At 35.2% G+C, this 17,283-nt stretch overlaps 2 protein-coding genes across 4 annotated transcripts; both read left to right on the top strand.

Annotated features, from left to right (window-relative positions):
• The first annotated feature begins 1,690 nt into the window (after nt 1-1,690).
• LOC125196979 (synaptotagmin-5-like) lies at nt 1,691-9,215 on the top strand. 2 transcript variants are annotated; one of them, XM_048095658.1, is made up of 13 exons: nt 1,691-2,043; nt 2,156-2,260; nt 2,356-2,406; nt 2,500-2,620; nt 2,884-3,005; nt 3,939-4,040; nt 4,300-4,374; nt 5,185-5,264; nt 6,376-6,526; nt 6,627-6,857; nt 7,690-7,986; nt 8,143-8,256; nt 8,754-9,215. In XM_048095658.1, exons 1-13 carry the CDS (start codon nt 1,939-1,941, stop codon nt 8,895-8,897), a joined length of 1,698 nt encoding a protein of 565 aa, XP_047951615.1. In that variant the 5' UTR covers nt 1,691-1,938; the 3' UTR covers nt 8,898-9,215. The 2 variants fall into 2 exon arrangements, with proteins under 2 accessions (XP_047951615.1, XP_047951616.1); XM_048095659.1 differs by lacking the exon at nt 3,939-4,040.
• A 1,948-nt stretch (nt 9,216-11,163) lies between these two features.
• Nucleotides 11,164-15,536, top strand: LOC125192593 (pentatricopeptide repeat-containing protein At4g39952, mitochondrial). 2 transcript variants are annotated; one of them, XM_048090214.1, is made up of 6 exons: nt 11,164-13,629; nt 13,767-13,838; nt 13,907-14,050; nt 14,335-14,631; nt 14,788-14,901; nt 15,081-15,536. In XM_048090214.1, exon 1 carries the CDS (start codon nt 11,218-11,220, stop codon nt 13,546-13,548), a length of 2,331 nt encoding a protein of 776 aa, XP_047946171.1. In that variant the 5' UTR covers nt 11,164-11,217; the 3' UTR covers nt 13,549-13,629; nt 13,767-13,838; nt 13,907-14,050; nt 14,335-14,631; nt 14,788-14,901; nt 15,081-15,536. The 2 variants fall into 2 exon arrangements, with proteins under 2 accessions (XP_047946171.1, XP_047946172.1); XM_048090215.1 differs by lacking the exon at nt 13,767-13,838.
• Nucleotides 15,537-17,283: the final 1,747 nt, after the last annotated feature.

Below are 17,283 nucleotides of genomic sequence, written 5' to 3'. Positions count from 1 at the left end.
CCCTCTCCATATTAGTTAGTGTGTTTTTTTAGATGAATGGTGTATATAAATGTTTGGCAAGTTTAGTTAGTGTAGTTGCACAAATACAGTGATAAATATTACTCCAAAGAATTGAAAAACAGCAAGCCTAGTCAACTCCAGTTTGATTTATCGAGTCAAGCCTCGAGCTTTTTTTAAATATTTGGAAATTCATAGTAACTTTATCAACCCCAATACTATTATTTAAAACATTAATTATTGTGCTCATCCAACATACACCACCATTACATAACAATTGCTTGTTTTTATGTTCATAAATAGTAAGTATATCATTATTCTTATAGTAAGTACTACTCCTTGGTTTCTACCTAGTGGGTAAATACACTTTATCCGTAAAAATATACATGGATCAATTATTTTCTTAAAATATATGCTAATCGAAATTATATACTACTTCTATTTTTTTTTCACCAAGAAAATTTCTAAAACTCTATGATCCCCGAATTTTGAATATCATACTTTCACGCAATTCATAGAGTTCAACAAGCAATCGATATTTCACAATTAATGGACGAATGAATTATTATTTACTTTGGCTATGCAACAACAAATTACCATCATGTAGGAAGGAAAGATGATGAACAACAATGGATAGTATCATTGAATAGCAGAACGAGATGGGGGGACGTGTTGCATGATGCGCCCCTCTTGGCTCGAGTTGTGTCTGATGGGTGAGGGGAGGTGGGTTGTCACCCCCCCCCCCCACCCCACCCTCAATGTGACAACCTTTAATTTGCCTGCGAGTGAGCTTCTATTTTGTCCATTTACAATATATTTATTCAAAAATTCAAATTATATTTGTTGCCCAACTAATTATCATTTATTATCCTCTAAAACTTCAAAAGCTCATATATAAATATCTCATTAAATCCATTAATTTTTTTATACTAAAAAACTCTATCTTTCGCTCTTCTAAAACACTTTTTTTCTCAATTCAAACATGACCTCTGATGGTAACAAATTCATCTGTTGACGAATTAGATTATTTGATTGCCTACATCGAGAGTCGGGAGTCGTCTCACAATTCTATCGCCCATGACTCAAGGAAGATCTAACCAAACACATTTGGGCGAAATTGACAGTCGTTATTAGTGTTTCGATTTTAGGTTATACGGAGTACTATATTTTATCGCTTACAATAAATTGTAATTTTCGAATTTCAATCATGTAATTTTCAATTTTCAATAAAATGTCATTTTTGAGATTTTAAAATCATATTTAATTTAAACTAAATTGGATGAATACAAAATAAAATTAAATAAAATTAACTAGTGAAATTCATGTATAGAAATGTGGTGTTGTACTATTTTTGAGTAGTGAATGAGATAAAAAGTGATGTGATACCATGAAGTTGAACAATGCAGTAGAAGAATGGATTTAAGGGATTATGTTATGAATGGCTTATAGTTAGTTAGCTAAAGAAAGTTCCAGTTAGTTAATTAGTTGCAAATAACATTTATTAGTATTTCCTCTTTATCATTACTATTCCAAGAAAATTTACTAATTCAAGAGAATTGCATAGTTCGGCCGATTGATTGCTAACACTATTTTCCACAATCATAAATAATTTAAAAATGTTCGGCCGATTGATTGCTCAATATATTTAAATGAGAAAATAAAAGACCAGAAAGGTAGAAATGTACTCAATTCAACATGAACTTAGGCATGTGGAAATAAATGATTAGCCCTTGTTTTAACTGCTATTGATTGCAACGGCAAAATTAGAAGCGGAAAGCTTACTGAAAATCACTAATCCCAGACTATAATCCGCCATTAAATCACAATCAGAACTCAGAATCAAGTCCCCATCCACACTCCACACTCCACACCACTCACTCTCTCACTACCAGCTTCGAATTCATAAATCAGAAGCTGCAGAGCTAGCTCATTTTCTTCCACATGTCCTTCGTAGCTGGGTTGGTGATCGGATTGGTTGTCGGCTTAGTGCTCATTGTTGCTTTTGTCCGCTCCGAAAATGCCCGATCCAAGCACCGTTCCGATCTCGTAACCTCTTTTTTCCTATTCCACCTTTCAAATTAGAGTTGAATTACTGTTTTCTGTGTAGTTGAATCTTACACTTTATTGATTTATTTATGATTTTGTTAACTTTTCAAAGGCTGCTACGGTTACCTCATTTGCCAGAATGACGGTGGAGGACTCGAGGAAGTTATTGTCGCCGGAGTACTATCCTTCCTGGGTCGTATTTTCGCAGCGCCAGAAGGTTTGCTTCGTGTTCAATTCAATTCGTATCTATGCGGATTCGTTGAGACTAATGTATTCTTTCTTTTTTTTTCCCGAATGGAAATGGAAATTCAGTTGACTTGGCTTAATGTTCAGCTCGAAAAGATCTGGCCATATGTGAATGAGGTGCAATTTTAAGTATTTTTACTTTTATCTATTTCTTGTTTTCTAATTCGATGCTGCATTTGTGTTAATGTTGGATTTTATGGCGGTTTGAAGGCTGCGTCGGAGCTGATAAAGGCTAATGTGGAGCCAGTCCTCGAGCAATATAGGCCAGTTATATTAGCTTCTTTGACCTTTTCCAAGTTCACGCTTGGAACTGTAGCCCCGCAATTCACAGGTTTGATTCTGCATTTCCCTTTACTTGGTTTTATATCAACTGTAGCCCCTCCTACTCTCTTGAATTTAATGTGCATATACAACAAAAATTGAGGGGGCAGTTGAGGAATTATTGCTGAAGGTTGGATAAAGAAAATGTAATGTCACAATATAGGATATTCATTCATGAGCTTATCACTCCTTTCTCTGCTCAAGCTGAATGATATGAAATGCTGCCATCTTGTTTGCAAATTGCACTATGACACTTTAGTTATGATGCTTCAGGAGTTTCAATACTAGAAGATGGAATTGATGGAATCACTATGGAATTAGAAATGCAGTGGGATGGTAACCCCAATATAGTACTTGATATCAAGACTTATCTTGGCGTTGCTCTTCCCGTGCAGGTATCTTGTTGACATTTCTCTGTCTTTAGAATTTTATTTGTCCATTGTTGTTGGAATAAGCCCAGGAGTGTGACTGATGATTTAAAGGCCAAACCTTTAGGATTTTCTGAATCTGAAGTGCATGTGGTTACTGGTTACAGAGACTATGGTTTCAACCAACCACTGCTCTTTTTTTTTGTGTGTGTGCAACCTGTGCATGTGCTCTCTGTCTCTTAACAGAGATTTTTCGTATTTGTTAATGCCAATAAGCATTTCTCTTGCCTTGTATGCTCTTTCTGTAGATGGTAGAATATATAAAAGGCTTCAACTGGAAGCCTGATATATTTGCTCTTTCTCGCCGTATCTGCCAAAATCTTCATGATAAATTCATCTGCTAATAACAAATACTACTACTACTACTACTACTACTATGCAATATCTTCATGGTAAATTCATCAGAGTATATAGCTATCAGAGTCTGCCTGCACATAGTGCAAGTGTGTTTTTGCGTGTAAAAGAATGTTTGCATATGCATCCACTCATAACCTTATTCGGCATGAGTATAAAATACCCAATACCATTGCATTTGGTAGTCACTCAGCTGCGCCATTTACATTTTGATATACTGCTATTTCACCAAATTTTATGTTCGCTTATTAGTACTCCCTCCGTCCCAACTAAGTTGAGTCGTATTCATCTTTGGGATGTCCCAACTAAGTTGAGTCATTTCCTCTTTTAACAAAACACAAAACATCAAATTACTCTTACTTTATTCCACCATCTACTTTACTCTCTCATCTTTCCTATTTTATTCCTCTCTCCTACTTTTCAACACTATTTCTTAATCTCCGTCTCCGTGCCCAAAGATTTGTCTCAACTTAGTTGGGACGGAGGGAGTATTTTTTTTTATTAAAACTGCAGTCCTTAATTTTGTAACGGTTGCTCTTTATTTAGGTGAAAAATATTGGGTTCACTGGTGTCTTCAGGTTGATTTTCAGACCGTTAGTGGATGAGATTCCCTGCTTTGGAGCTGTTTGCTTTTCATTACGTCACAAAGTACAGTACCTATCCATCCAGTTTCTGGTTCTTTATAATTTTGGAATTGTTATTATCATGAAAATAGCACAGGTGTAGCATTACTTTCTTTGGGACCTGTCAATGCTCCATAATGACACCTTAGTGGTCATGTTAATAAAATTTGAAGTTTTTGTACCATGCACTAATTGCACATTCAACAAGATATTATGTTGCCCATTTATATTAAAATCATTTTTTACTTGAAAGCATCTCAATTAAATTCATTTTTGACTTTCAGAAAAAGCTAGATTTCACACTCAAAGTCGTGGGAGGAGACATATCAACGATACCTGGCCTTTCTGATGCCATTGAGGTCTGTATATCTTGTCTTTATTTCACATGATTTGTTTGATCATTTATGATTTGACATTAAATGGCTGTGAATGCTTTTAATAGTATAACTATATAAGGCACTAATTTGGCATTTTTTTAAGCCCATTTTAATTCATATCGCTTGGCTTGGTTCAGAATATAAGAACTGCATGCAAGGCAAACTGAGATTAACAGGGATGTAAAAGAATTGGTATGATTACTTATGGGGAAATTTAGGAAAGCCCAAGTAGAGAACTTTTATATGAATTGTTAAATCTTATTCAATAGTTGGATCCAAAGTTGACAACTAATTTTGTACTACTATAAAATTCTGTTTCCTACTTGGATGCCATAGCTCTTTAGTCTTCACTACTATGACTCTTCCACTGTTGTTACTCTTTGATAATCTGCTTCAGCATGTGTAGAATTTTCAATGGCACTAACGATCAGTAAATTTTCGATTTTTGATGCCTATATAATTTTCTGGCACATGTATTCATTTTGTGCACATGCAGAATACATACAGAAAGTGGTGTTTAGATATTTTTTTCGTAGATTGAAAGTCATTCTAAGGAAATGCAGTTTTCATTATTTTATCTTTGCTTTTAATAGCTACTATAATCTATGGTCTGAAGTCTGGTCTTTTTACTGCCTGATTCTGCTTGATGATTTCCAGATCTAGTACCTTCCTATATATTCATATGTAAGCTACCCATTGCAACCTTACTATTTCTCTCACAAAATCCAACTTTTGATTTATCTATTGAATATTCTTTTCACATTGATTATTGAGGAGTGTTTGCTTATACAGAGTACTATAAGAGATGCTGTAGAAGATTCTATTACATGGCCGGTTCGAAAAGTAATCCCTATATTGCCTGGAGATTATAGGTAAGTCTCATGTTCATTAACTAATTCGATTGCTTTTATTTTCACAATAGTCACATAATCATGGTAACAACCACTATTGCCCAACATAAGAATCATGGAGATTGAAAGAGTAAAGTGGAAAAAAAACAAGAAGAGTTCACTCTGCGCCAGTGCCATTAGTGAGGAGAGCCTGCCTCGTATCTCTTTAAGTAATCCATACATGGATATTTTTCCAATCAAGCAAATTTATTTACACTTAAAGGTATAATAAGGCTAATATATATGAAAACTGAAAAGTAGACACAAGGCAATTTTAGTAGCCCGTATTTGAGAAATTTTCTGTTCAATTTCATTATGATAAGAGGCATTTTACCATCAACCAAGGGGAGGAGATTCTAATGTTGTCATGATGCATTATTTAGCTAGCAGTAACACCTGTTAGTACGAAATTTGTTCTCCCAGGATTATTCACAATCCTCATTAACAAGCTTCGGAGGCCATTTTGTCCTTCCGGGGACAGCCAAGTGGTGGACCTCCCCCTGTGTAAAAGCTAGAAGTTTTGGGATTATTACTATTTTTGGGGTTTGCTGCTTTTGCCTATATATATATCTGTTCTCTCATTGTATATCCGAGAATTATATCGTGAAATCCACACGCCCCAAGATGTAGATACACATTTGTGTTTTATATTCATGACTACTTTTGTTATTATTTCCTAATATGTCACTTAAAGTAGTACTCCATGAAATATGAACTATTAAGTGTATTCGTACCTCCCATGGGACTCGAACCCACGACTAGAGGGTTAGATAATAATTGCTGAATGATGATAAATTTGCTGTGGAAATGATGAATTCATAACAAGTTGGAGATCTAAAACAATCGGTCCTTAAGATAATAACCATCTAAGGGCTGAAAGTGGTTCATATTTTATAGGTTAAAAAATGATTTTTAGTTAAACAAACCCTGTATAAATATATGTGTATATGTTGGGGACTTGGGGTGGTTAGTAGTTTTGTAACAAACTGCTGCCTCGGTTGATTATTTATTTATGTATCTGTGGCATTATTAGTTACACCTTATTTTTTTTGTCTGAAATAGCTTTTATTGAAATTCAAGTTCTTGTTTCTAGTGACCTTGAACTGAAGCCTGTTGGGAAATTGGAGGTGAAGCTCGTGCAGGCAAAGGAATTAACAAATAAGGACATTATAGGGAAATCTGATCCTTATGCTGTTTTATATGTGCGGCCTTTGCGTGATAAAATGAAGAAAAGCAGGACCATTGTAAGACTCTTAATCTGCTTAAAATATATAGTTCTCCATGATTCCTTCATTACTTCAGAGCAGAGAGATGTATCCGTTCATTTGTTCACTTTTTCTGCAGAACAACCAGTTGAGTCCAGTCTGGAATGAACATTTTGAGTTTGTAATTGAAGATCTTGCAACTCAGCATTTGACTGTAAAAATCTATGATGATGAAGGGCTTCAGGCAGCTGAACTAATTGGTGCTGCTCAAGTTCAGCTATCCGAGCTTCAGCCTGGCAAGGTGAAGGATGTGTGGCTCAAATTGGTGAAAGATTTGGAGATTCAGAGAGACACTAAAAATAGGGGGGAGGTAATAGATTTAACTATATTTTTCACCTGCATCTTTTCCATGATTTTTTTTTTCTTTAATACATAAAAAATTGGCAGATATCTGTGTAGCGTTAGTGATTGTAGTGTGTAGACAAGATGGGGAAGTGGAGAAGAACAACTTGAAACTATAAATCACATGCTTACTTTGTTAATCAAAGGCAGGCTTTTAATGGCAAACCTTGATTGTTGGTTTAATACCTTTTAAAATGAAATCCTACTGATAATTATAAAGCTCCCTCTGTACCAGATGAAGAGAGTGATCCGGAGGAGATCATGAAATAGGGACTGAAATTGATTAGTGGAGTCTAGATATGGGCCACACATATCCATTCTTATATAGAATAAACTGCATCATTGCCAAGTTCTCAATGTGCCCCTGCACGTGTGGGCCGGAATAATAACCATTGGACTTCTACACTTGAAATAAATAAACCCATCATCAACTTCAGCCTGCTTTGATACCCCTTAAAAGGCCTTATAAGAGGGGAGGGTTATTAAAAGTTGCTATAGAAGAGACAAGATCATTATCAAGTATATTTGGAACACGAAACAAGTTTCAACATGATTAATTGACGAAGTTGATCAATATGAGGATGAGGAAGTTGATGAGAAAACATCTAACTGATGCACTTTTTTAATGGTACTATTCAGTAAATAAATATCTCAGCGCACTTGTTTCTCTTAACTCTTAGTATTAAATAAGCTAGTGAGTTATATTTATCAGTTTTATTGTATGAAACTTTGTTTGTCTTAATTTTACACTTTGGTGCATGCCTGCATCTTATCCCTGGGTGTTATGTTCTTTTTTCTAGGTGCACTTGGAGCTTTTGTATTGCCCTAACGGCATGCAGAATGGGTTAATCAATCCCTTTGCCCAGAAATACTCCATGACTTCACTGGAGAAGGTATTTAAACATGGATCAGATGGTGGGAATAATATAAATGAAAATGGAGGTGAAGGCAACAATGGAAGGGAGGTGATTGTAAGAGGTGTACTCTCTGTTACGGTCATTTCTGCCGAAGACTTGGAGCCAGCTGACCTGTTGGGGAAGGCTGACCCTTATGTGGTTCTCACCATGAAGAAAACAGGATCGAAAAATAAAACCAGGGTATGTTGCTCTTTGGTCAAGTACTTCACCCGAAAACATCATCAATTGTTTTCTTCTCCTCTTTGCACTATGCCGTCTTTTATAGAATATCTTAGATCAGATCATCCATTGTTGTTCTGATTGTCAATTATTACAATCTGTGCTTTGTGTTTCTAGGTTGTGGATGAATGTCTGAATCCCGTCTGGAATCAGACTTTCGATTTTGTTGTTGAGGATGGACTACACGATATGCTTACTCTCGAATTATGGGACCATGATACATTTGGGAAGGTACCTTCTTTCCTTCGTAATTAATTGGTGCATTATACCAGTAAATCATAGAAAAAGTAAAAAGATATCGGTAGTTCTTCATATAAAATGCTCAAAACAGAAAGCTTATTAGTGTTTAGCAACAAAACATATAAATCCTAAAGTTGTTATTGAAGAATGAGGATGAGGTACATAGAAATAAACTCCAATCATGTGAAGGAAGTTATGTAGTTTAAGAGGCTGAATCAAGTATCCTTACCTAATACCTACCTAAGTTACATGATACTGATTAAGAGACTGAGTAGCCCATTTTTGCAAGACGGGAAACATGGATTCATCTCAACGAGAATCTGTTTCATTCTGGTTTGACGAATATAGTTCAACTGTGAGTGATTAGTTTCGATCGTGCTTTCCAAAACAAGCATCTGTCATTAGTTTTACAGTTGAATTAACTACTGACACCTGACTTTTCAAGGATCATAAAGCTTGTTTTGTTGCAACATTTGGTTTTAATGCAGAATTACATGGGAAGATGCATCTTAACATTGACGAGAGTTCTAATGGAAGGCGAATACAAAGATTGCATCCCTCTCGATGGAGCTAAGTCGGGAAAACTCAACGTGCATCTCAAGTGGACTCCACAACCTATATACCGGATGTAGTAGATACCACATCCAATCAAGCTATTGAGCATGTCCAGCTATATATATTAATCTATGTACAGAGGGAGAGCCATTAGGCACATATCCTATTCTTCCAGAGACATCAACAAATAATCTCTAGTGATGTGATTTTTGAAGTAAAATTTGTATGTATCGTATGTATAAAGATTGGAGGAATGGTCCAAATTTGGAAACAAATCATTCTTAAACTGGCATGCTTATCTCTGTTCAGTGAGAGGTTTATACAATTTAGACAAATACATCGTCTTATACTATATAATGTAATATTTCAAATATATAAATGGTTATATTTCAATTTGCCTCCTCTTATTTGATATAATGACTTGAAATTGAAAATGTTTCACCAACGTGTTATTATTGGGTTGAAAATGTATACTAACTTGTCAATGTAAAGGATAATTGGATTATAAATCTTATAACAGTGTATAAAAAAGAAATGGTTGTTAGACGTACTATTTATTTCCTTTATGCCACTCATTTTTATTTATTATTACCACATTAACACTAAACTATTCATAAAAACCATTATTTCATTCGCTTAGACATTTGAGAAGATACTACTCCCTACTTATGTTAAAGGAGTATATATCATAAATCTTTTCAACATTTGTGTTTGGAATTCAAACTTATATGCATAAATCTCTGATTTGTTTGGATGATTTATGGTGCTATTATTTTAGAATTGCTCTATGGTTGCAATTAGTTTCAATCCTAAATTTTAGCTATACAACCTTTTCAAAAATTGAGCTATACATGTTTAAATTGACTATTGTGAATATGTGACGTAATTAAATACGCTAACCAAGTTTCATTATTTTTTATTTCTCGATTTCGAACGCAAATTACATTTTGTGTATGGTTATATTTAATTGTTTCATTATTTTTTTGGAACATATCACTAAGTCTGAACTATGTCTATTTTATAAAAGTTATTCAGAATTATAAGAAATACGTATTTAATTAAATTCTTAAATATTCTCTTTTCCTTTTTGGTCTTCGTAATGTAATTTATATTTTGAATTTTTAAAATCATGACAAAAAAAACGTCGCGTTTTGTGATATAAAAAATATAGAGCGAACTACATAAACGGTACCTAATCTTTCACTTTCGCACATAAATGATACCGATCTTTATTTTATATCGTTTTTGGTATCCCATGACAAAAATAACCTTGCGTACCAAGTGATTTTTTTGTTATGAAGGATGTTTTCGGAAATTTTAATTAAATAGAACCAAATATGTAATTTTTTTTCTTCCTTTCTTATTTCTTTTTTTCTTCTTTAGTTTTTTCTTCTTTCTTTTTTCTTCAATCTTTTTAGTATTTTATCTTCCTTTCTTCTTTCTTTTTCTTCCTTAGTTTATGTCCTCTTTTTTCTTTTCTCTTTTTAGTGTTTTATTTTATACGTACATCTAATTGCATTTATAATATAAATCAACTCTTTATCATTATGAATACAATTCACAATTTTAAATTTTGATTAAAACTATATTGATTAGTTATTAATTTAATATAAACAATAATTATTATTTATTAATTACTATTAGTTTTTACTATTATAACAATAATATTATTATAATAATTAAATATAATTATCACTATAATTATAATTAAATATATTTAAATGATATTAAAAATAAATTAATTCTAAATTTATAACATCAAAATAATAATATTAATATTGATTAATAATAATAGTATAAAGAGTGAGGAGTACAAGAGAATGTATTATAATATCACTTTTGGTACTAGTTTTGTCAATGCCCAAAATACCCTTTATGACACAAATGGAAAAACGAATTTGTTTAGAGGGTATTTTGGGGTGAAAATTGCACCAGATACCAAAAATGTGATTAATAGGTACAAAAAACGATATAAAATAAAGATCAGGTACTATTTATGCGCAAAAGTGAAAGATCTGGTACCGTTTATGTAGTTCACTCAAAAATATATCATCAAGCACGTCCGTGCCAGCGAGCAGGCGACGTGGCGCGACGGGATTGGCCAACGGCATAGCGTTTAGCATTTTCAATTTTTTTTTAAAAAAATCGAATTTAATTTAAAAAATCAAAATTAAATAAAAGTATATATATTTTCTCACTTCCCAATAAATTATATTCATTTTCTCCCTATTTTTAATTTTTTTTCTCTAAAATTCACATAATTTTATAAGTACCAAAAAGCCCACCAAATTATAAATTAATACTCCTCAACCCCAGATGCGGCCTACGCCTCCATCGCACAGCTCCTTCTTCCTTCCATACAGCCTCGCGGTTGTCCCGAAGCTCCTCCCACACTCAATGTTTGTATTCACACTCCCGAAGCTCCACAAACATCTCCATTCATCTAATTCGATTGTCGATTCGCTATCGAGTTACCTTACCAAACACATTGACTCTTTCCTTACTACCGATTACTTGGACCACAAGACCCTTCTATCTGCTCATGCCGCTATCATAACAACCGGTAACGCACACAATAAATTTATCGCATCAAAGCTAATAGCATATTATGCGTCCCTCAAGCAGCCCCATAATTCTACCAAAGTATTTGATTCCCTCACTTTTACAGACCACTTTCTTTGGAACTCCATCATCAAAGCCCATTTTTCTAATGGGGACCATGTGCAAGCTATTAACTTCTTCTCCAAGATGAGGTTTGCTGGCATTTTGCCTACCCAATTTACCATACCAATGGTTGTTTCTGCTTGTGCTGAACTCCAATCGCTTTCTATTGGCATGAAATTTCATGGATTAATCTCAAAACTGAATCTTTTCGATGGAAACTCTGCTGTTGGTGCTTCATTCGTGTATATGTATTCGAAATGTGGAACTATGGACTATGCATCTCTTATGTTTGATGAAACTACTGTTAAAGATGTGGTTGTTTGGACTGCACTTGTGATAGGGCACGTGCAGAATGGCGAGAGTGAGAAAGGTTTTCACTGTCTTTGTGAGATGCATAGAACTGGTGGCAATAGTGAGAAGCTGAATTTCCGAACATTAGAAGGGGGTTTTCAGGCTTGTGGAAACTTGTGTGCTTTGGTTGAAGGTAGGTGCTTGCACGTGCTGGCTCTAAAATCAGGAATTGTATCCTCAAATGTGATTCAGTCTGCCATTTTGTCAATGTATTCCAAGTGTGGTAGTGTTGAGGATGCACGCATGTCTTTTTCTGAAGTTTTAGATAAGGATCTAATATCATGGACATTACTCATGGGTGTCTTTTCAAGGTTGGGGTGCATTGTTGAATGCTTTGATATATTTTTGAGGATGCAAGCTGCTGGTTTACATCCTGATGGAATGGCATTTAGTTGTTTGGTTTCTGGCTTTGCTAATTCACATAGAGTCTCTGAAGGGAAGGCACTCCATAGTTTTATTATAAGGAGGAATTATATGATTGATGAGAAGGTACATATTTCGTTATTGTCAATGTACTGTAAGTTTGGCCTCGTGGATCTTGCTGAGAAGATTTTTATTCAATGCCGCGATCAGGTAAAAGATTCTTGGAGTCTAATGGTGTCTAGCTATGAAAAGGTAGGATTAGATAAGAAATGTATAATGCTCTTCGGACAAATGCAATATCAAGGGATTAAACCTGATTTATCCAGTCTATTATCAGTAATTTCTTCCTGCTCAAGATTGGGAGCCATCTATTTTGCTCGTTCTATACATTGCTGTATGATGAAAACAATGATGCTTGAGAAGGTCACAATTGTTAATTCACTGATAAAAATGTATGGGAAATGTAGTAAGTTGAATGAAGCAGAAAGGTTACTCAATCACACATCACATGACATTACTACATGGAACTCTCTTATCTCATCTTACACTGACAATGGTAATTGTCTCAAGGCTATAGCTCTTTTCGATGTAATGATTACGAGAGGCTTAAAGCCTAACAAAGCAACACTAGCTGTTTTGTTGTCTGCTTGTGCTCAGATTGCATCTCTTGAAAAGGGGAAAAAAGTTCATGATTATATCATAGAAGCTGGATTTGGCTGTGAAGTTTCTGTTGCTACATCGTTGGTTGATATGTATGCCAAATGTGGACAAATTGATGTGGCAAAAGAAATTTTTGACTCACTAAGTGATAGGGATATCATATGTTGGAATGTAATGATTTCCTGTTATGGTATGCATGGATATGGAAAATCTGCAGTTGAGATGTTCCAACGAATGAAAGAATCTGATGTTAGACCAAATGACCTAACATTTCTAGCAGTACTCTCAGCATGTGTTCATGCTGGTTTAGTTGATGAGGGCAAGTCAATCTTCCACCAAATGAAGGAATATTCTATTGCACCCACACTAAAGCACTATGCATGCATGGTGGATCTTTATGGGCGATCTGGTTATCTGGATGAGGCTGAAGCTCTTGTTTTATCGATGTCGTTTACCCCTGATGGGGGCATATGGGGTTCTCTGCTAAATTCTTGTAAATTACATAATAATGCTGCAATGGGTATGAAGATAGCAAACCATGCTATTGAAGCTGACCCAGAAAATGATGGGTATTACATATTGGTCTCAGACTTTTATGGCTCTATGGGCATGTGGGAAGATGTAGGGCAAGTGAGGAAAAAGATGAAGGATAGAGGGGTAAGAAAAACTGTGGGTTGGAGTGCTGCATAAACTGGCAGAATGACCACACAATGTGGTCTGTCAAGTAAATGGAATATAACCAAGCCTTGAACTTGATGGTGTTTCTTGCAGGTAAAGTTGCTCAGCCGCCGAAACTAATCCTGACATAGTTTTCTCAATGTCATCACTAATCTTTCTTGTTACCAATGCTTGCATAATAGTGAAAAGTTTTTCAATCTTATCACTGATCTTACCTGATGTTTAACCAGAGGACTATCTAGCCTTGGCTTATTTGGAACTCTGTTGCCTCGAATAGCGAACCTCACTAACTTGCAATCTCTGTAAGTAGTTTAGATAATGCTTGATTCTTGGATGGAGTATGATTTTGCTAATTCCCGTGTCTCTCTAGGTTACTGCAAAACAATGGAATCACTGGTACTATTCCGGCCGCTGTTGGGAAGTTAGAAAAGCTTCAAGCGCTCAACCTCTCTGTTAACCGGCTAACTGGTGAAATTCCCAGTTCTCTGGGGGATCTGAAGAACTTGAACTATCTGTGAGTTTGACAATTCTACAATTAACTAGTATTTTTTAAGATTGAGGAAGTTGATCAATATGAGGATGAGGAAGTTGATGAGAAAACATCTAACTGATGCACTTTTTTAATGGTACTATTCAGTAAATAAATATCTCAGCGCACTTGTTTCTCTTAACTCTTAGTATTAAATAAGCTAGTGAGTTATATTTATCAGTTTTATTGTATGAAACTTTGTTTGTCTTAATTTTACACTTTGGTGCATGCCTGCATCTTATCCCTGGGTGTTATGTTCTTTTTTCTAGGTGCACTTGGAGCTTTTGTATTGCCCTAACGGCATGCAGAATGGGTTAATCAATCCCTTTGCCCAGAAATACTCCATGACTTCACTGGAGAAGGTATTTAAACATGGATCAGATGGTGGGAATAATATAAATGAAAATGGAGGTGAAGGCAACAATGGAAGGGAGGTGATTGTAAGAGGTGTACTCTCTGTTACGGTCATTTCTGCCGAAGACTTGGAGCCAGCTGACCTGTTGGGGAAGGCTGACCCTTATGTGGTTCTCACCATGAAGAAAACAGGATCGAAAAATAAAACCAGGGTATGTTGCTCTTTGGTCAAGTACTTCACCCGAAAACATCATCAATTGTTTTCTTCTCCTCTTTGCACTATGCCGTCTTTTATAGAATATCTTAGATCAGATCATCCATTGTTGTTCTGATTGTCAATTATTACAATCTGTGCTTTGTGTTTCTAGGTTGTGGATGAATGTCTGAATCCCGTCTGGAATCAGACTTTCGATTTTGTTGTTGAGGATGGACTACACGATATGCTTACTCTCGAATTATGGGACCATGATACATTTGGGAAGGTACCTTCTTTCCTTCGTAATTAATTGGTGCATTATACCAGTAAATCATAGAAAAAGTAAAAAGATATCGGTAGTTCTTCAAGCATCTGTCATTAGTTTTACAGTTGAGTTAGCTACTGACACCTGACTCTTCAAGGATCATAAAGCGTGTTTTGTTGAAACATTTGGTTTTAATGCAGAATTACATGGGAAGATGCATCTTAACATTGACGAGGGTTCTAATGGAAGGCGAATACAAAGATTGCATCCCTCTCGATGGGGCTAAGTCGGGAAAACTCAACGTGCATCTCAATGGACTCCACAACCGATATACCGGATGTAGTAGATACCACATCCAATCAAGCTATTGAGCATGTCCAGCTATATATATTAATCTATGTACAGAGGGAAAGCCATTAGACACATATCCAATTCTTCCAGATACATCAACAAATAATCTCTAGTGATGTGATTTCAGAAACAATTTGTATGTATCGCATGTATAAAGATTGGTGGAATGGTACCAATTTGGAAACAAATCATTCTTAAACTGACATGCTCATCTCTGTTCAGTGAGAGGTTTAGACAATTTAGACAAATACATTTTCTTATACTATAATGTAATATTTCGAATATATAAAAGGGTATTATTTCAATTTGCCTCTCTTATTTGATATAACGACTTGAAAATGTTTCACCAACGTGTTATTATTGGGTTGAAAATGTATGCTAAAAATTACACCATAACTTTCCAATGTAATGGATAGCTGGATTAAATCTTATAACAGTGTATTCTTTATAAATTCATATATTTTGCATAATCTTGATTTATATGATTTCTTTTTGTCTGATTCTCAAAATTTATAATGATAAAAGAACTTGAATGTCATCTCTCAAAATCTACGGTCCACGTTCTTTGTCTAGTCACCATCTTCCTACCTAGGCATTTCTTCTATTGCATCATATAAATCCAAAAAATCATAATATGGTGTTTACTTGGAAAGCCTTGACTATATCTCCAAAAAAAGGTTTTGGGTATAAAAATAAGAAATGGTTGTTAGACGTACTATTTAATTCCTTTATGCCACTCATTTTTATTTATTATTACCACATTAACACTAAACTATTCATTTTCTTATATTAAAACCATTATTTCATTCGCTTTGACATTTGAGAAGTTAACTACTTATGTTAAAGGAGTATATAATTAAATTGTGTTAAAGGAGTATATAATTAAATTGGGAGATCCATGAATTTTGAACTTCTTTTGTTATAAATCTATTCAACATTTATGTTTGGAATTTCAAACTTAAATGCATGTCTCAGATTTGTTTGGATGATCTATGGTGCTATTATTTTTAGAATTGCTCTATGTTGCAATTAGTTTCATAAATCCTAATTTTGAGCTATACAACCTTTCCACAAATTGAGCTATACATGTTTTAAGTGACTATTGTGAATATGTGATGTTGGGTGTAAGTACTAGTTGGATTCATTATTTACTAGGACCTTTTTGTTCTTATGTAAGAGGGCTAAGCCAGACCCTCACCCAAGCGGCTTATTTACAAGTAATTGAATACAAGAAAAGAATACTTCAATTACAACAAGAAGTCTCTAACTATTACAAAGTTACAGACATAGCTTCGGTCACTTTGTTCCGAGACACCTCTGGAAACCCTAGAATAGAAGCTCCTGCACACTAAGTAAAATAGTTAGTAAAACAACAAAATGATCCTTTCGGATCTAAGAATGAAACTAAGAATATCTCAAGAAATCAAGCTATCGGCTCAGACACCGCCGATAGCACCGAGTTATTCAACCAGAATCAAGATCCAAGGAGAACACCGAAGATCAGACACCCAGACACAGTCACACAGCTGATCTAGCCACACCGCCTCCTCAAACACCAGATCTATCACCAATTCACCGTTGAAATTAGGTCTCATACACGGATCTCACAGATCGTCGCCTTTCACCGTCGTCACCGCCGGAAACCAAAGTGGTTACCGCCGCCGAAGCCATCACAGATCAACACTCAATAATACCGAGGTTTTGATCGGAAGAAGTCATCGGAGAATCGTCGGAGAATGGAAAAGAGAGAAGGTCGAAGACAAATCATCGTCGAGAGAGTGAGAAAGAGAGAGAGAAAACTGGAATGAGAATAACTCTCACATACCTCACACATATCAACAGGAAACCCTAGATCCAACGGCTGCAATCAATGATCCAGGTGAGCTGAGACGTGACTAGATCTCAGCCATTGATATCAGGTCTCGGTCAAAGCAGGCCAAAAGTATTGGGCCAACAATTAAATCCCAATGGGCTGAAACAATAACCCAAGCCCAGAAGAATAAAGTCCACATAATCTTTGAAGGAACTGGCAGCGGAAGCGGTGTTGCATGG

Source organism: Salvia hispanica, chromosome 6 (assembly GCF_023119035.1).
Source record: "Salvia hispanica cultivar TCC Black 2014 chromosome 6, UniMelb_Shisp_WGS_1.0, whole genome shotgun sequence".
Classification (NCBI taxonomy): Eukaryota; Viridiplantae; Streptophyta; class Magnoliopsida; order Lamiales; family Lamiaceae; genus Salvia; species Salvia hispanica.
The sequence above is the reverse complement of the archived record's forward strand: the minus strand, read 5'-3'. Positions and strand labels throughout refer to the sequence as shown.